The sequence below is a fragment of the Heptranchias perlo genome, chromosome 3 (assembly GCF_035084215.1).
Source record: "Heptranchias perlo isolate sHepPer1 chromosome 3, sHepPer1.hap1, whole genome shotgun sequence".
Classification (NCBI taxonomy): domain Eukaryota; kingdom Metazoa; phylum Chordata; class Chondrichthyes; order Hexanchiformes; family Hexanchidae; genus Heptranchias; species Heptranchias perlo.
In genome coordinates this window covers 5,967,267-5,988,653 of record NC_090327.1, presented here as the reverse complement: position 1 = coordinate 5,988,653, position 21,387 = coordinate 5,967,267, and the positions used below count along the sequence as shown (strand labels likewise).

The window sequence follows — 21,387 nt, the reverse complement described above, 5'->3', positions numbered from 1 at the left end:
GAGGGATGGAGAGGAGAGAGAGTGTAGAGAGGAGAGAGAGAGGAGGAAGGTGCGAGAGGAGAGGGGGATGGAGAGGAGAGAGAGTGTAGAGAGGAGGAAGGTGCGAGAGGAGAGGGGGATGGAGAGAGAGAGAGGGATGGAGAGAGAGAGAGGAGGAAGGAGAGAGAGAGAGGAGGAAGGTGCGAGAGGAGAGGGGGATGGAGAGAGAGAGAGGGATGGAGAGAGAGAGAGAGGAGGAAGGAGAGAGAGAGAGGAGGAAGGTGCGAGAGGAGAGGGGGATGGAGAGAGAGAGAGTGTAGAGAGGAGAGAGAGAGGAGAGAGAGAGAGAGAGGAGGAAGGAGAGAGAGAGAGGAGGAAGGTGCGAGGGGAGAGGGGGATGGAGAGAGAGAGAGAGAGAGGAGAGAGAGGGATGGAGAGGAGAGAGAGGAGGAAGGTGCGAGGGGAGAGAGGGATGGAGAGAGAGAGAGTGTAGAGAGGAGAGAGAGAGAGGAGGAAGGTGCGAGGGGAGAGAGGGATGGAGAGAGAGAGAGAGTGTAGAGAGGAGAGAGAGAGAGGAGGAAGGTGCGAGGGGAGAGGGGGATGGAGAGAGAGAGAGAGTGTCGAGAGGAGAGAGAGAGAGGAGGAAGGTGCGAGAGGAGAGAGGGATGGAGAGAGAGAGAGAGAGGAGGAAGGTGCGAGGGGAGAGGGGGATGGAGAGAGAGAGAGAGTGTAGAGAGGAGAGAGGAGAGAGAGAGAGAGGAGGAAGATGCGAGGGGAGAGAGGGATGGAGAGAGAGAGAGTGTGGAGAGGAGAGAGAGAGAGGAGGAAGGTGCGAGGGGAGAGAGGGATGGAGAGAGAGAGAGTGTAGAGAGGAGAGAGGAGAGAGAGGAGGAAGGTGCGAGGGGAGAGAGGGATGGAGAGAGAGAGAGAGAGGAGGAAGGTGCGAGAGGAGAGGGGGATGGAGAGAGAGAGAGGAGGAAGGTGCGAGGGGAGAGAGGGATGGAGAGAGAGAGAGAGAGGAGGAAGGTGCGAGGGGAGAGGGGGATGGAGAGAGAGAGAGAGAGAGGAGGAAGGTGCGAGGGGAGAGGGGGATGGATGGAGAGAGTGTAGAGAGGAGAGAGAGAGAGGAGGAAGGTGCGAGGGGAGAGGGGGAGGAGTAAACCCGCAGCCACTTCCGCTGCATTAAAGCCCTGAGCCGGCTCCCAGCGCCTCTGAGTCCCGCATCCTCCGCAGCACCAGCCGCGCAACCTGCTCCTCACTGCGGAGAGACCGAGTCCGGGAGAGACCCAGGGACGGGGGAGAGGCCGACACACCGGCACCGAGAGATAGAGAGCGAGAGGGGGGAGCGAAACCGAAGCGAAGCTCAGCTCTCGGAGACCCCGGTCTGATTTAACCCCGGGAGCGGCGCGGATTCTCCCCTATGTTGAGCATCAGAGCGGCGGCGGCGCTGCTGGTGTCGGTGGCCGTGTCGGTGCTGCGGGTGAGTCTGTGTGTTTTTTTCTCTCGGTAAATGTTGTGTGTGTGGTTTGGCTGAGTTTGGTGGCCCGGGTCTTGGGTCTTATTGGAGCCCCAAGCGGCGCTGCCCCGCTACCCGGGGACTCTCCATCCCCAGACAGAGAGAGAGAGTGCATCCACCAGACAGACAGAGAGAGAGAGTGCATCCACCAGACAGACAGAGAGAGAGAGTGCATCCACCAGACAGACAGAGAGAGAGAGTGCATCCACCAGACAGACAGGCAGACAGAGAGAGTGCATCCACCAGACAGACAGAGAGAGAGAGTGCATCCACCAGACAGACAGAGAGAGAGAGTGCATCCACCAGACAGACAGAGAGAGAGAGTGCATCCACCAGACAGAGAGACAGAGAGAGTGCATCCACCAGACAGACAGGCAGACAGAGAGAGTGCATCCACCAGACAGACAGGCAGAGAGAGTGCATCCACCAGACAGACAGAGAGAGAGAGTGCATCCACCAGACAGACAGAGAGAGAGAGTGCATCCACCAGACAGACAGAGAGAGAGAGTGCATCCACCAGACAGACAGAGAGAGAGAGTGCATCCACCAGACAGACAGAGAGAGAGAGTGCATCCACCAGACAGACAGAGAGAGAGAGTGCATCCACCAGACAGACAGAGAGAGAGAGTGCATCCACCAGACAGACAGAGAGAGAGAGTGCATCCACCAGACAGACAGAGAGAGAGAGTGCATCCACCAGACAGACAGAGAGAGAGAGTGCATCCACCAGACAGACAGAGAGAGAGAGTGCATCCACCAGACAGACAGAGAGAGAGAGTGCATCCACCAGACAGACAGAGAGAGAGAGTGCATCCACCAGACAGACAGAGAGAGAGAGTGCATCCACCAGACAGACAGAGAGAGAGAGTGCATCCACCAGACAGACAGAGAGAGAGAGTGCATCCACCAGACAGACAGACAGAGAGAGTGCATCCACCAGACAGACAGACAGAGAGAGTGCATCCACCAGACAGACAGACAGAGAGAGTGCATCCACCAGACAGACAGACAGAGAGAGTGCATCCACCAGACAGACAGACAGAGAGCATCCACCAGACAGACAGACAGAGAGAGTGCATCCACCAGACAGACAGACAGAGAGAGTGCATCCACCAGACAGACAGACAGAGAGAGTGCATCCACCAGACAGACAGACAGAGAGAGTGCATCCACCAGACAGACAGACAGAGTGAGTGCATCCACCAGACAGACAGACAGAGTGAGTGCATCCACCAGACAGACAGACAGAGAGAGTGCATCCACCAGACAGACAGACAGACAGAGAGAGTGCATCCACCAGACAGACAGACAGACAGAGAGAGTGCATCCACCAGACAGACAGACAGACAGAGAGAGTGCATCCACCAGACAGACAGACAGACAGAGAGAGTGCATCCACCAGACAGACAGACAGACAGAGAGAGTGCATCCACCAGACAGACAGACAGACAGAGAGAGTGCATCCACCAGACAGACAGACAGACAGAGAGAGTGCATCCACCAGACAGACAGACAGACAGAGAGAGTGCATCCACCAGACAGACAGACAGACAGAGAGAGTGCATCCACCAGACAGACAGACAGAGAGTGTGCATCCACCAGACAGACAGAGAGAGTGCATCCACCAGACAGACAGACAGACAGACAGAGAGAGTGCATCCACCAGACAGACAGACAGACAGACAGAGAGAGTGCATCCACCAGACAGACAGAGAGAGTGCATCCACCAGACAGACAGAGAGAGTGCATCCACCAGACAGACAGAGAGAGTGCATCCACCAGACAGACAGAGAGAGTGCATCCACCAGACAGACAGAGAGAGTGCATCCACCAGACAGACAGAGAGTGTGCATCCCCAGACAGAGAGTCCATCCACCAGACAGACAGGCAGAGAGTGCATCCCCAGACAGAGTCCATCCACCAGACAGAGATTGCATCCAACAGACAGACAGACAGACAGGCAGAGAGTGCATCCCCCAGACAGGCAGAGAGTGCATCCCCCAGACAGGCAGAGAGTGCATCCCCCAGACAGGCAGAGAGTGCATCCCCCAGACAGGCAGAGAGTGCATCCCCCAGACAGGCAGAGAGTGCATCCCCCAGACAGGCAGAGAGTGCATCCCCCAGACAGGCAGAGAGTGCATCCCCCAGACAGGCAGAGAGTGCATCCCCCAGACAGGCAGAGAGTGCATCCCCCAGACAGGCAGAGAGTGCATCCCCCAGACAGGCAGAGAGTGCATCCCCCAGACAGAGTCCATCCCCCAGACAGGCAGAGAGTGCATCCACCAGACAGACAGACAGACACTGCAGCCGCTTTTTGTTTCAATCCGTTTCTATGGAGCAGAAAAGAGCGACTCCACTTGTTCCTCTCTTTCTCCTCTCCTACTCATTTTCCTCCTTCTTCTCATTTTCCCCTCCTTCCCCCCCCCCCCCCCCCCCCCTCCTCCATACCCGGCCCAGTCGTGTGTGTCTATTTTTTATTGTATGTAGAGTTTGCTACATTGCAAAGCTCTTCGTTGCATTTTTTTTTAAATTGAGGATTTAATTAAACTTTTTTTTAAAAAGAAAGAGAATCTGCCCTAGTGATCGGGAGGTTTGCATTGCCTGGAAATACTTTGCGCATGTAGATTTATGTGGAAAAGCAGATTGTGTGTGTTTTTAACCATGCGGCGCAGATCCGGCGTTGGTTGAGCGCAGCCTCCGCCGGGTGTAAACAGCCTTTGGGTTGTTGGGAGAGGGAGCGGAGCAGCAGCCGGCCTGCCCCCTGGGACAGGCTCACCTCCTCCCTGCTCCTTCTCCTTGTTTTGTTTTAAACCTCGTTACTTTTAGACGGTGCTCCCTGCATTTTAATCTTTTAATGAATGCAATCGGGGTTTCATTTTCCAGCAGGTTAATTTGAGAAGGGTTGGAGATGCATTTAGAGGCATTGCCACTATCCCCAGATTGTGGTCTCTCTCTCTCTCCCTCCCTCCCTGTTGAGCAAGGGGGGCAGTTTAGCAGGGATTTTAAACACATGTTATAAATGCAGACATTTACAATGCATCAACGTTTTTTTCATTAACGGCCCATTTCTGTAGATTTAAATCACAATAGAGCCTTTTGTGTATATAGAGCCCTTTCTTTTCAGGTTGGGGTTGTATCATCATAATAGCAACTTGTCCGAAATATATATAAAATAAAATACACTACATTGTAGCGAGGAGTTGGATTTCTCAGTTAAGCAAGCTGGAAACTTTGTTCAATATGAGCAAGCTTCATTGTGTAGCTTTCTTGCAGCAACCTGCTTTGTCAAAAGGTGGACAGCAGCAGTTCAGGAGGCGACCCAGTAGCTTATCAAAGTAATGTGTTCCAGTTTGGTGTTTTTTTTTGTAATGTTTTCTCTGGTAGTCTGATTAGAACTGGTCAGAATGTTTTTATGGATTGCAATGATACAAAGGAGTAAATTTGTTATGGCTGCACTTTCATATTTTAGAATTGAGCTGAGTTTAATTTCTTTCAGTAAATGGGAGCTGGGCTTGTGCAGTTAGTTCTTGAGATCTGAGTGTTATTTGGTTAGTTAATTGATATATAGCTAAATTTCCCACTCTTAGTGTTAATTTATTTATTCCAACAACTTCTTTCACTGTACGTATCTAATAAAGAATTGCGTAGTAATGAAACTCCTTTTAAGCATGAAATCGGTTAAATGTATTGTCTAATTCAAATTACATGATCAGAGATGCTTGCAATTGAATTGTTTCCACTCTGTGATTGTCTACAGTAAGGCTCCAGTGTGGCAGCCATTTGCTTGAGACTCTTAAGACCATTTGTGCAGTAATGGTCACTGACCTGGTACCCAAATGTTTGGGCAGATCTGAAAGTAGCCTACTTTATCCCAATCTACCTCCTAAGGGTCATTTCTCATGGCAACAGTATAGCCACCTTTTTAAAAGTAGTCTTGGTTTAATTAACATAAGAAGATAATAGCCTGTGGTGGTTTGCATCCACCTATTTTTCAGTGTTTTATTTCAGCTGTATAAGGAAAATTTAAAGTAATTGGTGAGAGAGTCAGAGGGGGAGATGAGAATTTTTTTTTAATGCAGCGAGTTATGATCTGGAATGCACTGCCTAAAAGGGTGGTGGAAGCAGATTCAGTAGTAACTTTTTTTAAAAAGGGAATTGGATAAATACTAGAAAAGGAAAAATTTGCAGGGTTATGGGGAACGAGCGGGGGAGTGGGACTAATTGGATAGCTCAGGCACGATTGGTCGAATGGCCTCCTTCTGTGCTATATCATTCGATGATTCTATAATTGATATAAAGCACTTTTTTTTAGACCAGAGGGAACTGCAACAAAGAAGCATTTATTTCTGTTGGAATTTTTTTAAAAACATTTTTAATTACTCGTTTCATCTCTTTTAGACACCAATAGAAGCAACTGGACACACAGCATGCACGGCTGGATTTTCAGAAGATATTTACAACGCAGTGGTTTCAAGGAGCATTCGTGAAGGGCAGCCTCTTTTAAATGGTAATTCATCATCGCATTATTGCTCTTTTGCAAAGTACCAGTAGGATGTTTGTGTTAAATTAGAGACACAGAACCAGGCAAGAACTTCCAACAGTATGAAACACAGTGGCTTCCAGCCTCATGTAAAAGTGAAAGAGCAAAAGAATGTAAATATTTCTCTTAAATCATCATTTTCTAATTTGGGGGGCGGGGGGGTGGGCCCTGTGCTGAACTTTCATTTGTATGTTTCTAGAGGTGCAGTGGTTAGTGTTGTTTTAAGCGATTGGACACTTGACTTCTAACCAGAAGGTCCCAGGCTGTCTCTGGTTTGAACTTTGCCTTGAGTTTGACCCTATTTGGCCTGGATGCTGCACTGAAGTTACTTCTTAGCTCGTTAGACCTGGGTAGAGAAAGCAGAATGGGCGAGGCCTGTTTAGCCAGATTGTTCTCCTCTTCTGTCAGGAAGAAGCTCTTGTGACTATCAGAATGTAGTCGATATGAAAAGAATTACAGGATGTGTGTGACTATCTATTCCGTTTTGGCTGACATATCTTAAGTCTTTCAGTTTCTTGCTTTCTGGTATGCAACCGAAAAGTAAACGTTTCTAAGAGACCACGTTAAAATGGTTAAATAACTGGTTTTAGAGTGCAAAAATAACAAGAGGCGCAATTCAGTTACGTGGAGAAGCTGGGGTTGTTCTCAGAGCAGAGAAGGTTTAATAGAGGTGTTCAAAATTGTGATGGGTTTTAATAGAGTAGAGAGGGAGAAACTGTTTCCACTGGTAAACAGAGGACACTGATTTAAGATAATTGGCAAAAGAACCAGAGGGGGAGATGAGAATTTCTTCTTATGCAGTGAGTTATGATGATCTGGAATGCGCTGCCTGAAAGGGCGGTGGAAGCAGATTCAATAGTAACTTTTTCAAAAGGGAATTAGATAAATACTTGAATAGGAAAAATTTGCAGGGCTTTGGGGAAAGAGCAGGGGAGAATGGGACTAATTGGATAGCTCTTTCAAAGAGTTGCCACAGGCATGATGGGCTGAATTGCCTCCATGTGTGCTGTATGATTCTGTGATTTTTGATGTTGGGCTGACCAGTCTATTGCCCACTGCAGAAGGATCTTAACCGTATACATTTGTTAAGTTGATAACACGTACTGTTTGCTCAGTGACTAATTTGTGATTTCTCAATGTGTAGCAGTGATCTCTGAAATGAGTCCACTCAACAATTGGGTATGTTCGTTATTGAGTTACAAGGTCAGAAGGAAATTTGCTAAACTAGTTTTAAATGTTTGCGGTGGAGGTGTGGGACACCGCTAGATTGCAAAGTAGACTTCCAAATAAAAGGAATCGTTTTGTCGAGCAATGCAAGTATACAGTGCGATTTGAGAAGATTTGAAATACTGCATGATTGTTACACGGGCACGAAGAATTGGGCAATGTCTTAGTGTAGCTTGAAATTGACACTGGGATCTGAAATTCCTCAGTGTTTGAAGCCATGTGTTAGCACAGTATGTCAGTGTTGTATGTGGTCTACTGGGTAGAATTTTAGGGAGATGACATTTGCCTTTTTACTGAATTGCCTCTCAATTTCACTTATAGTCTTTTAATATTGCTTTTATACTATGCACCACAGTGCATCTAATATGGCTGCACTGCCAAGTTTGTTGCAGTGCAAACTCTTCTGTCGGGGTTTACAGATGTGTGATATTGGGGATGGTGCACTGAGCCGGTCTAATACTGGAATTAAACTTCTGTTTTTTTTCTTTCTCTTTCTCTTTCTGCCCCCCACCCCCTCCCCCTGAATACCATTGTATTCTTTGTAATGGTGAGGAAATTGGTATTTCATAGTGGCATAACCGCACAGGAGGCTGTTCGGCCCATCGTGCCTGTATTGGCACAGTGTTCCTCTTTTGAACCAGTAAAAAGTAGTGTGTGTTCTCCATTTTGCTAAAGGACAAACCTTTTATAAGATAGCAGGGGAAGAATGTCCAATCGTTGTCTTGTGCATTTTCATTTTATTACTAATAATCAGATCAAATATTTCAGTTTGATTTTGTTTCTAGTCCAGGAATGTTTTTCTTCGTACAAGATGTTGACAGAAATAAACTCACTAGTTTGGCCTGCTCTGTGGGCTGGTTTAAATCTCGACCTGAATGTAGGCAGGGTTTTTTTTTTGTTTCAAGTCAGTTAACAGAAATAGTCTTTCAGATGAATTATGCATACAAATGCGTGCTGACTTTAGGTATGTGGGCAGCTGTTGCCTAACTACGATTTCTAAGCTTGTGCATTAAAGATTGGTCAGTCATTAATTGGATTCTTGCGTTTAAACACTGACCAGTCTAGATGAAAGTCTTAATCACTGAAGATAAGGTACTGTACAGCAAGTGCTTGAGTGAGTCACAGGAATTTAAATTGCACAATAAAGGTCTTTTAGTTTTGACTTAATGTGGTTCCAGAGCTTCTGTTATCCGGCAGGGGCCAAGTAATTAATCCTTAGTACAATGTTAGCATAAAAATATATTAAGTTGTAGCTAGGTATGCTTCAAAATGGAAGTATCTAAAGTTTGAGAGCTGTAGCGACTGTTCTGATATACTAGTAATTAAAAGATAGGAATTTCTTGGTAGCCACTAGACTGTTAATGCAGCTGATCACAGAAGGTTTACTTTTTCTGCTTTAGGTGTTAATCAAATTTCATTTGGACTCGGTAGATGAAATACTCAATTCAACTCCAAATAAAATTTCTTCCATTCCAGTCTGTAGAAGTGTAATCCATATATATCTTGACAAATCTCTTTTTAGCTGTAGGTTGGACATCAGAAAAAGTGTTTTGAGAACCATTGTGATTCATTTTTGGCCGTGACTAGCCTGGGGGTTTGGTTAAAGAGGTACAATAAAAAGTGGCAACTCCATTCTGCAAATTAAAAATCCTGATTGTTCGGAGTTACCATTTTGAAGTCTTGTAATGCAGCTGAAAATAAGGCCTTGTATTGTACTTGAATAATATCCATATTTGAATTATCAACTCTAATGTTTTGGAAAACCAGTTGTCTTTTAGGGACCATACCCACTGCCATTTTCTAATGCATTTAAGAAAGACCTGCATTTATATAGCGCCTTTCACGAACTCCAGGACGTCCCAAGGTGCTTTACAGCCAATGAAGTACTTTCAAAATGCGGTCACTGTTGTAATTCAGGGCAACGTGGCAGCCAATTTGCACACAGCAAGCTCCCACAAACAGCAATGTGATAATGACGAGATAATTTGTTTGTGACTAGTTGGTTGAGATAAATATTGGCCAGGACATGGGGAGACCTTCCCTGTTCTTCGAAATGCTGAGATTGTTTCTCCTGGCTAGTGAGTCTAGAACTAGGGGGCATAGTCTCAGGATAAGGGGTCGGCCATTCAAGACTGAGATGAGGAGGAATTTCTTCACGCAGAGGGTTGTGAATCTTTGGAATTCTCTACCCCAGAGGCCTGAGGATGCTGAGTCATTGAATAGCCTACTCCAGCTCCTATTCCTTATAAAATAGTGCTGTGGGACCTTTATTTACGTGCATCCGAGAGGTCAGACAGAGGCCTCTGTTTAAGGTCTCCTCCGAAAGACGGCACCTCCGACAGTGCTGCACTCCCTCAATACTACACTGAGGTATCAGCCTAGGATTATGTGCTCAAGCCTCTAGAGTGGGACTTGAACCCACGACATTCTGACTCCCAAGGTGAGAGGGTTACCAACTGAGCCACGGCTGACACCTGTGTTTATGCTGCAACTTCTGAGTCGGTGTGAAGTGCCTTCACTTCACGCTGTCGCTGAAGGTGCAGTATAACTCTGGAATCGAGACCTGAAGTACTCCAGCTCCAGTGGGATCAGATCTTTTGGAGAAGGCGGCCTTGTCACACTTGGGTTTGACACCATATGGAATACAACTCCACTGTAATGTCAAACCTGTCTGTAATCATGGGTGCGTAGAGCTCTGTCCTGGGACAGGAGAGTTTTATTAACCAGGTAACCACCTTTCTGGAGCTGAAAGCAAAATACTGCGGATGCTGGAAATCTGAAATAAAAACAGAAGCTCAGCAAGTCAGGCAGCGTCTGCGGAGAAAGAAACAGAGTTAACGTTTCAGGTCGAAGACCTTTCGTCAGAACTGGAAGATGTGTGAAGAGAGTTAAAGTTTTTAAGCAAGTACAGAGCCAGGGAGGGGAGGGGGGGAAAGAACAAAAGGGAAGGTCTATGATAGGGTGGAGGGCACGAGTGATTAAATGACAAAAGGGATGATGGTGCAAGGCTAAGAGGGTGGTAATGGGACAGGTTAAAAAAAACAAAAGATTGATCAGGAATAGCTGTGAATGGCAGCAGGAGAACCATTACCAGCACTTACTGACCGAAAAAAAATGGGAGCAGTCCTTCCGGACTCAACATTGATTTCAATAACTTCAGATCATAAACACTGCTCCCATTTTTTTTTGGTCAGCCCTCTACCCTATCTCAGACCTTCCCTTTTATTCTTTCCTCCCCTCCCCTCCCCTCCGCGCCCCCCCCACTTCCCTGGTTCTGTACTTGCTCAAAAACTTTAACTCTCTTCACGCCTTCCAGACAAAAGGTCTCCACAGATGCTGCCTGACTGGTTGACCTTCTCCAGCATTTTCCGTTCTTATTTCTGCAGCTGATGTAGGTACTAGACTCGACCTCAAATGTTTTAGGTGGCTTGTTGTGAACTAGGGACATGCAGAGTTGATTATCCGATGGGATAAGTGCTGTCAGGTTCAGAGGATGTTGCCAGAACTGAGAGGTTTTAACGATCAGGAAAGACTGACCAGGCTGGAGCTCTTCTTTTCTCTTCCTTGAGGGGGTGACCTGATAGAGGTCTTCAAAATTATGAAAGGGTTCGATAAGGCAGACATTGAGACGATCATAGAAAGTTACGGCACAGAAGGAGGCCATTCGGCCCATCGTGTCCACGCCAGCTGAAAAAGAGCTATCCAGCTTAATCCCACTTTCCAGCACTTGGTCCGTAGCCCTGTAGGTTACAGCCCTTCAAGTGCACATCCAAGTACTTTTTAAACGAGTTGAGGGTTTCTGCCTCTACCACCCTTTCAGGCAGTGAGTTCCAGACCCCCACCACCCTCTGGGTGAAAAAAATTCTTCTCAGCTCCCCTCTAATCCTTCTACCAATTACTTTAAATCTATGCCCCCTGGTCACTGACCCCTCTGCTAAGGGAAATAGGTCCTCTCTATCTAGTCCTGTTGTAATTTTATACACCTCAATTAAATCTCCCCTCAGCCTCCTTTGTTCCAAAGAAAACAACCCCAGCCTATCCAATCTTTTCTCATAGCTAAAATTCTCCAGCCCTGGCAACATCCTCGTAAATCTCCTCTGTGCCCTCTCTAGGGCAATCACATCTTTCCTGTAATGTGGTGACCAGAACTGTACAAGTACTCAAGCTGTGGACTAACCAATGTTTCATGCAGTTCTAGCATAACCTCCCTGCTCTTTTATTAGCCGAGGCATAGAATATAGGAAAGTATCCCATATGCCTTTTTAACCATCTTATCTACCTGTCCTGCTACCTTCAGGGATCTGTGGACATGCACTCCAACGTCCCTCTGTTTCTCTACACCTCTCAGTATCCTCCCATTTATTGTGTATTCCCTTGCCTTGTTTGCCCTCTCCAAATGCATTACCTCACACTTGTCTGGATTGAATTCCATTTGCCACTTTTCTGCCCACCTGACCAGTCCATTGATGTCTTCCTGCAGTCTACAGCTTTCCTCCTCACTGTCAACCACCCGGCCAATTTTTGTATCATCTGCAAACCTCTTGATCAAGCCCCCTATATTTAAGTCCAAATCGTTAATATTTACCACAAAAAGCAAGGGGCCTAGTACTGAGCCTTGCAGAACCCCACTGGAAACAGCCTTCCAAAACAGCCTTGACAAAAACACCTGTCAACCATTACCCTTTGCTTCCTGCCACTGAGCCAATTTTGGATCCAACTAGCCACTTTCCCTTGGATCTCATGGGTTTGTACTTTTTTGACCAGTGTGCCATGTGGGACCTTGTCAAAAGCTTTGCTAAAACCTGTGTACACTACATCAAATGCACTACCCTCATCGACCTGCCTTGTTACCTCATCAAATTCAATAAAATTGCTCACCACCGAGGTTAGACTGACTGGCCTATAATTACTCTGTCTATCTTTCTCTTTTAAACAACGGTACAACCTTAGCAGTCCTTCAATCTTCCGGCATCGCACCTGTAGCCAGGGAGGATTGGAAAATGATGGTCAGAGCCTCCGTTATTTTCACTTAGCAGCTTGTGACAAATTGCCAGGCCCGGATGAAATGTATCAACTTTTCAAAGATTCTAATCCCCTTAATACTTCCTCTCTCACTATGTTTATCTTATCCAATATTTCACACTCCTCCTCCTTAACTATAATCTCTGCATCGTCCCCCTCTCCTGTGAAGATAGACGCAAAGTATTCATTAAGAACCATTCCCACATCGTCCACCTCCACACACAGGTTACTTTTTTGGTCTCTAATAGTCGCTACTCTTTCCTTAGTTATCCTCTTGCTCTTTATGTATTTATAAAACATTTTTGGGTTTTCCTTAATTTTACTTGCCAGTAATAAAACACTGCCATAGTTGGGCCGAATGGCCTGTTTCTATGCTGTAAAATTAATTCCATGTAGAAAGCACTGATTTGCTCTACAGTTCCAAGTAATCAGTTGTATTCTTTTCTACATTATTGAATATATAATTTTTAAATTTGCAATTGATTTTGCAGACGAGGAAATTATTTAGGAATCTCATCGCTTTTTCACAATCTCAAATTTCTCGGTGTAGGGTTTGTCGAGCTGTTGTGGAACATAGCGCTGGGCAAGATGTTGGTCCAAGAAGTGGCTTTTACAAGTGTTTTGCTACTAACTAGATAGAAAAGGCAACAAACATAATCTGTGAAATCAAAATCTAAAGTTTGGCACAGAGCGCATGTTAGAGTGTTGTTTGGATTTCAGAGAGAGGGGTGTGTGTGTAATATGCCGACTTAGTTGAAGAATAATACCCAGTAGCAGCGTTAAATTTGGAGGTTTCATCTGTCCAAATTTCGAGGGAGAGTTTTGAGCTGTGGTTGAGTACTGGCGGTTTACAGGTCCGTCACTGGTGGTGGGAAGGATTTACGGTAATGAATTATGAATGCCACAAGTGTATTGGTATAGTCTCCAACTCTGCTCCCTAGCCACTGTTCCCAACCTTGGCGTTCTAGTTGACCCTGAGATGAGCTTCTGACCACGTATCCGCTCCGTCACCAAGACCGCCTACTTCTCCGCCCCGCCTCAGCCCATCTGCTGCTGAAACCCTCATCCATGCTTTTGTTACCTCCAGACTCGACTATTCCAATGCTCTCCTGGCCGGCCTCCCAAATTCCACCCTCCATAAACTTGAGTTCATCCAAAACTCTGCTGCCCGTATCCTAACTCGCACCAGGTCCCGTTCTCCCATCTCCCCTGTACTCGCTGACCTATATTGTCTCCGTCTGGCAACGCCTGGATTTTTGAACTTCTCATCCTTGCGTTCAAGTCCCTCCATGGCCTCGCCCCTATCTCTGTAACCTCCTCCAGCCCTACAACACTCTGCGCTCCTCCAATTCTTTCCTCTTGCGCATCCCCGATTTTAATCGCTCCACCATTGGCGGCCGTGCCTTCAGCTGCCTAGGCCCTAAGCTCTGGAATTCTTTCCCTAAACCTCTCCGCCTCTCTCGCTCTCTCCTCCCTTTTAAGACGCTCCTTAAAACCTACCTCTTTGACCAAGCTTTTGGTCACCTGTCCTAATATCTCCTTATGTGGCTCAGTGTCAAATTTTGTTTGATAATAGCTCGTGTGAAGTGCTGTGAGACGTTTTACTACGTTAAAGGCTTATATAAATGCAAGTTATTGGTACAACATATTGGCTTAAGAGATTTGTTTTTGAATAGCAGATTGATACCAATTTGCTGAATAAACCTAAAAGCAATAATGTTATTTAGCCAAATGGAGCAATGGATACATGAAAGTATTATAAGACCATAGGATATGAGGGGTTAAGATGATGTCAAACTTAGTAAAGCTTGTGATTCATAACTATTGAACCCCAAGAAGAGATTAGATTGGAAATCATTCCCCCAGTTATTATTAGTGTGCATGTATACAAAAGCCAGGGTGTTGTTTGTCACCCCTAAGAATACTGATGAGCATTTTTGTACACTAATTTTAGCTTGCAAAATATAGCTCAATGGTCAGGCTAGGAAACTGTTACTGAGAACATAAGAAATAGGAGCAGGAGTAGGCCATAAAGCCCCTCGAGCCTACTCCGCCATTCAATAAGGTCATGGCTGATCTTCGATCTCCTTTCCAGCCCGATCCCCATATTCCTTGATTTCCCCATGAGTCCAAAAATCCATCGATCTCTCAGTTTTGAATATACTCAACGACTGAGCATCCACAGCCCTCTGGGCTGGAGAATTCAAAAGATTCACAACCCTCTGAGTAAAGAAACTTCTCCTGAGGCAGATCTGTTGCTAGTTTTAGATGTATTAATGATTTCATAGAATGATAAATTTGCCTTTAAAGTCAATGTATACTGCATGCTAATAAAATATTACATGTGTCCTTTCAAATTGGGCTAACAATCGTTACTCAGGATTTAAAAAAAAATTTTAAGCACTGATTAAAACTAAAACCATCAAATGTGATAACTTCTCTAAACGAAAGGCATCCTGATAGTGAGGGCTATAGATTCACTGTAGACAGACTAATGTAGGTGTAAGAGTACTACAGGAAAGGAAATAAGAGTTTAATTGATTTAGACCACATAATTTGATGCATGCAGTAGGCAAAATGGCATAAAATAACTTCCTGACTTTAAAGTGTTGAGCAATATCTGCACTTGGGAATTAACCACAAGACTGGGTGATGATTAATGGGCATCTGTTGTGTCCTGGACCCTTTTATCGACTTAAATTTAACGTGTGTTTGAAGGAAGTGGTGATGGTGTGTATCGGCTTTCCTGACATGGGGATGCTGGTTTGTCGGGCTGAAACCCTGATTTAATTCCGTGGTTTAGTTCTGCTGACTAAAAATACATTTTGTTTTGTAAAGGGAAGGGTGCAATATTTGAGCAGTACTATTTACTGAACAGTATTGATTTACGCTAGTTGTGGTTCATAGATTGGCAAATAGCCTGTTTTTTTTTTTGTGGTTGCTGTTCAAAGTGATCAATAAAATCCCAGGGTCTTTGTGCTGATCGATGGAATGTAATGCAGTCTCTGCTCCAATTCAAACCTAAAATATTGCTACAGGGGTTGTAGGGGAAGAAGGGACTGAGCTATAATAAACCTTCATGAAATTATATTGCACCGTGTCCACTCGGTTTATTTTTCCCTTTTTATTTGCTGTTCTCGCCCTCCCTCTCTCTCTCTCGTCCGGTGAATGATTCAGATTTAAACACGGGCAATACAGTCAGCTGCTTTCTTCTTGAAAGTCACCTATTTTGGAGATTTGCCCTTGCAGAGCTGAGGGAACGGCAGTGATTGGGTGGCCGACAGAGAATGAAGATACACTGCAGTCTTTTGTCAGGGCTGGGCGGTACGTGGAGCTCTACACTAAAAGGATTTGTTTTTCCCCCTCACCTGTATCTAGGGAACAACTAGGCTGGGATGCATTTTTCACATTCTGAAAGGCTTGTTTGTTTAAAATTGTTTATCTCAGCCTTGGAATCGGTTGCTAAGTTTGCAGTTGGTGGTGCAATGTAGCAGACGTTATAGAATCTTGTAGCACAGAAGGTGGCCATTCGGCCCGTCGTGAAAGAGTGGTCCAGTTAGTCCCACTCCACTCCCCCTGCTCTTTCCCCATAGCCCTGCAAATTTTTCTCCCCCCTTCCAAGTATTTATCCGATTCTCTTTTTGAAAACTATTATTGAATCTGCTTCCCCCACCCCCCACCACCTTTTTTCAGGCAGTGCGTTCCAGATTGTGACCACTCACTGCGTTTACAAAAAAAAAGTCTCTCCTCCGATTCTTTCGCCAATTACCTTAAATCTGTGCCCTCTGGTTACCGACCCTCCTGCCAGTGGAAACAGTTTCTCCTTATTGACTCCATCAAAACCCTTCGTGATTTTGAACCCCTCTATTAAATCTCCTCATGACCTCCTCCGCCCTAAGGAGAACAATCCCAGCTTCTCTCTCTCAATTTTTTTTTTTGTTTTTAAAAATGCGTAAAATATAAATGAAATGCGTGCACACGATTCTATTTGTATTAGTACCAGGCGAGGTGCTAAACACAAAGGAGCCCTTGTTTGCACTACTTCATGTGTGATTATCTTTTCAGAATTGGATGAGTAACATTAGTATTTTCAGAGGAGTTTCCATGGATTTTCGACGTGTCCTTGACTTGCGATTAGCCCATTAACTGGAATTTACCACAATAACTCGTGGGCAGTTTGACTATGGTATATACACCAAGCATAAACTGACTGCTCTGCTCCACAAAGCTGGTCCTGATATCTTTCCCTCCCCCGGCCTCGTGTTGTTCACGAAGTTGCTGGGAATGTTCCGTAAAAGTCCCGACTGTCCTGGTATCCCTCCCGGCGGGGAGTTTGGGAGGGGGAGACTCTGTGAGGAAGATAGCGGGTTGCATTATTTGTGTGACCGCTAAGTGCTGCAGGAAATCTTGGTACTTTGCATTAAGCAAAGTTTTTTTTTTAATCCCCCCCCCCCTGTTAAGTACAAGATCCCTAAAGGATTGTAATAAAAAGGCTTATAAGCACAGTGCGGGGATAAAAAAAACAAGAAAGCTAGGGTCTGAGCCGCTACACAAAAAAGGGAATGTGTTGAGTGGAAATCAGCTGATGAAAAAACATTGAAATAAGCCTATTGAGATAATGCTTTCTGTACTTAAAAGCCTTCTCGAGGACTGTTGTTCTCTTATGCCGAATACTGAATCCCAAACAGGTTTTTGTGCTGTTTTGAGAGATATAGAACAACTTTTGACAGTTTAAACTCTCTTGCGAGGAAAGCAGAACATTGTATTCTCCAATGTATTTGACGTGATCCTCTTGGAAATAAAATATGGGTATGATAACGGTAGTGTAGTGGTTGTTACTGGACTAGTAATCCAGAGGCCTGGACTAGTAATCCAGAGGCCTGGACTAGTAATCCAGAGAACGTGAGTTCAGATCACACCAGGGCAGTTTGAGAATTTGAATTGTTTTATTTTTTTTAAAGCATTCTGCAAATAAAATGCTTGTACCAGTAAAAGTGACCATGAAGCTGTCGGATTGCCGTTAAAAGCCCTAACTGATTCTTTTAGGGAAGGAAACCTGCCGTCTTTTCCTGGCCTGGGCCTAAATGTGACTCCAGTCCCACACCAACGTGGTTGACTCTGTTGTGGCCTAGCAAGCCACTCAGTTGTGTCAAACTGCTACAAAAGAATTGCAGTGGTTCAAGAAGGGGTAGCATCACACCTCAAGGATGGGTATTGCCAGCCTTGTCGGCTCCCGCTCCCGATGGCTCAGTTAGTAAGTGCACAGTCCAGTGTGCAACAGAGCCGCACATACCAGGAAGATCTAGGTTCAGAGAGAGCGAGAGACTTAATTCCTGACCAGACAAGCGCATGATGGTAGGACAGAGCTCCGAATTTGTGTGTGACCCTCCCAGATTCATTAAGGAAAGTCAGCATGGATTTGTTAAAGGCAAATAGTGTTCAACTCGATTGAGTTTTTTGATGAGGTATCAGAGGATTGATGAGGGCAATGCAGTTGATGTGGTTTATATGGACTTCCAAAAGGCGTTTGATAAAGTGCTGCACAATAGGCTTGTCAGCAAAGTTGCAGCCCATAAGAATAAAAGGGGCAGTGGCAGCATGGATATGAAATTGGCTCTGTAATAAGAAACAGAGAGTAGTGGTGAACGGTTGGTTTTCGGACTGGAGGGAGGTGTATAGTGGTGTTCCCCAGGGGTCAGTACTAGGATCACTGCTTTTCGTGAGTGTGAGGACTAGGGCACAATTTCCAAATTTGCAGAGGATACAAAATTTGGAAGTGTAGTGGAAAGTGATAGACTTCAAGAGGATATGGACAGGCTGGTGGAATGGGCGGACACTCGGCAGATGAAATTTAATGCAGAGAAGTACGAAGTGATACATTTTGGTAGGAAGAACGAGGAGAGGCAATATAAACTAAAGGGGGTACAGGAACAGAGACCTGGGGGTATATGCGCACAAATGGTTAAAGGTGGCGGGGCAGGTTGAGGAAGAGGTTAAAGCATATGGGATCCTGGGCTTTATAAATAGAGGCATAGAGTACAAAATCAGAAGGCAGTTATGATGAGCCTTTATAAAACACGTTTGGCCACAACTGGAGAATTGTGTCCAATTCTGGGCACCGCACTTTAGGAAAGATGTGAAGGCCTTAAACAAGGTGCAGAAAAGATTCATTAGAATGGTTCCAGGGATGGGGGACTTTAGTTACGTGGATAGATTGGAGAAGCTGGGGTTGTTCTATTAGAGCAGAGAAGGTTGAGAGGAGATTTGATAGAGGTATTCAAAACCATGAGGTGTCTAGACAGAATAGATAGAGAGAAACTGTTCCCATTGGCGGAAGGGTCAAGAACCAGAGGACACAGATTTAAGATGATTGGCAAAAGAATCAAAGGCAACATGAAATTTTTTTTTTTAATGCAGCGAGTGGTTATGATCTGGAATGCTCTGCCTGAGGGGGTGGTGGAGGCAGATTCAATCATGGCTTTCAATGGGGAATTGGATAAGTACTTGAAGGGGGGGGGGGGGAAATTGCAGGGCTACGGGGATAGGGCGGGGGAAGTGGGATTAGCTGGATTGCTCTTGCTGAGAGCCGGCACGGGCTCGATGGGTCGAACGGCCTCCTTCTGTGCTGTAACCATTCTATGATTCTATCTCTGCGATCCTCCAATTCTGGCCTCTTGCGCATACCCAATATTCATCGCTCCACCATTGGCCGTCGTGCCTTCGGCTGCCTCGGCCCGAAGTTCTGAATTCCCTCCTTGAACCTCTCTACCCTTCTCTTTCCTCCTCTTTTAAGACTCTCCTTAAAACTTACCTCTTTGGCCAAGCTTTTGGTCACCTGACCTAATCTCTCTGTGGCTCGGAGTCAAATTTTGTTTGATAACGCTCCTGTTATCCGTGCCGGCTCTCAGCAAGAGCAATCCAGCTAATCCCACTTCCCCCGCCCTATCCCTGTAGCCCTGCAATTTTCCCCCTCCCCCTTCAAGTACTTATCCAATTCCCCATTGAAAGCCATGATTGAATCTGCCTCCACCACCCCCTCAGGCAGTGCATTCCAGATCATAACCACTCGCTGCATTAAAAAAAAAATTCATGTTGCCTTTGATTCTTTTGCCAATCATCTTAAATCTGTGTCCTCTGGTTCTTGACCCTTGGGGTGTTCTTATTACATTAAAGGTGCTATATGAAGGACTGAAACTCACTGCCTGAAAGGGTGGTAGAGGCAGAAACCCTCAACTCATTTTTACAAAAGTACCTGGATTTGCGCCTGAAGCACCCTGACCTACAAGGCTATGGACCAAGTGCTGGAAAGTGGGATTAGGCCAGGTGGCTCATTTTCGGCTGGCACGGACATGATGGGCCGAATGGCCTCCTTCTGTGCCATAAATTTTCTGATTCTATAAATGCAAGTTGTTACACATGTATAGCGTGCTGTGTAGATGTTCACTTAAAAGAATGGCCACTTGAGTGATGTATTCGAGGGGTGGCTGGCATCCATGGAACTATAGCCCAGAAGGAGCTATCACATCCAGGAGCTGAGAGGAGAAATGGGCTTCCAGTCAAAGTAGTGATGGGGAATTTTAAAAAATCCATACGTATCAGAAATTTGGTCTTTTGACATTTCTGGTGTTTACACTAAATTCAGTATCATTGTTTACCTCTTCTATGTTTTCATCTCTTGTGTATATTTACTTTAAAATGGGTTGGAACCACAGTCATGCAATTCAAGGCCTTGAACTGTATTAGATTCTTCAGTTGCCTCCCTTTGGAGATATTTTAGTTTTTGAGACTGAGCTATCCATTAACTTGTTTATTTTACTCTTTCCCTTAAGTTATGTGACTTAAGAACAGGCTCTCAATATCCTACACTACAATAATATTGTCAGAATGCAACAAGATCTGCCTCCCAGCTAAATCCAGATACCCAATTAGTCTGCCAGTTAATAAATTGGAATAAAACTGATTAAAATTCTCATCCTTGTGTTCAAATCCCTATCTCTGTAACCGTCTCCAGCCCTACAACCCTCCGAGATCTCTGCGCTCCTCCAATCCTGGCCTCTTGCGCGTCCCTGATTTTAATCGCTGCACCATTGGCGGCCGTGCCTTCAGCTGCCTAGGCCCTAAGCTCTGGAATTCCCTCCCTAAACCCCTCCACCTCTCTCTCCTCCTTTAAGATGCTCCTTTAAAACCTACCTCTTTGACCAAGCTTTTGGTCACCTGCCCTAATATCTCTCTCTTATCTGGCTCGGTGTCAAATTTTGTTTGATTGCTCCTGTGAAGTGCTGCGCGATGCTTTTACTACATTAAAGGTGTTACATAAATGCAAGTTGTTGTCACAAAACCACAGGATATTTATGGGTGAGGAAGGCCATTTGATTCATCTTAATTCAACCATCCAGAAGGACCCTCGTTGCAGCAACCAATTGTTTCTTAAATGGGTCCATCGTTTTTGCCATTTCCAAATTAGCCTGTCCAAATGTTGATTGCTCTTTTTATGAACAAGGAAGTCCTCATATCAATGTTAATTATCATTTACTAGTTTCAATTTATTTTGAAGTAATGTTCTAGATTTCCTATCATATCTATATTAAGGCTATATATAACATTGCACACAGGGAGTGGGACTAATTGGATAGATCTTTCAAAGAGCCAGCACAGGCACGATGGACTGAATGGCCGCCTCCTGTGCTGTATGGTTCGATGATAACTTAATAAGATCGCTTCCTATCTAGGCTGAAAAGCTCAAGTCTCTCCAGTCTTCCCACGGTAGGGATTAACTTGTGGCTCTTGCCTGCACTGCCTCCAGTCGTTGGAAACTTGTTCCCAGACACGAACCCTTTTTTTTAAACTGCATTCCAGATTACAGAAACGTCCAAGAATTGATGTTAGAAATGGCCAGGACAGATGTGCTCCAGAATTAATCATTCGCTACTGGTTATAATGCATTTGCACGAAATGTTCAATTTTTGGAAGTTGTTGGTTTCACAATCTTCATAGTTCACTGGAAGGGCAGTTGTTCAGGGCATCTGTCTCTGAGAATGGCCTTGCTCAGAATTTCCCCACGTGACCCCCATGACCTGCAATATTACGTGGACCACAGAATTTC

The 21,387-nt window shown here is 45.3% G+C and overlaps 1 protein-coding gene across 1 annotated transcript in view; it reads left to right on the top strand.

The window, feature by feature from the left end:
* The first annotated feature begins 1,142 nt into the window (after positions 1–1,142).
* The window catches only part of LOC137309904 (cadherin-2-like), a 187,446-nt gene continuing 167,201 nt past the window's right edge, over positions 1,143–21,387 (top strand). The window contains exons 1-2 of the mRNA XM_067977915.1: positions 1,143–1,459; positions 5,894–6,002. Of these exons, the coding sequence (XP_067834016.1) occupies positions 1,400–1,459; positions 5,894–6,002 (169 nt within the window). The 5' untranslated portion in view covers positions 1,143–1,399. The remainder of the gene's footprint in view (positions 1,460–5,893; positions 6,003–21,387) is intronic.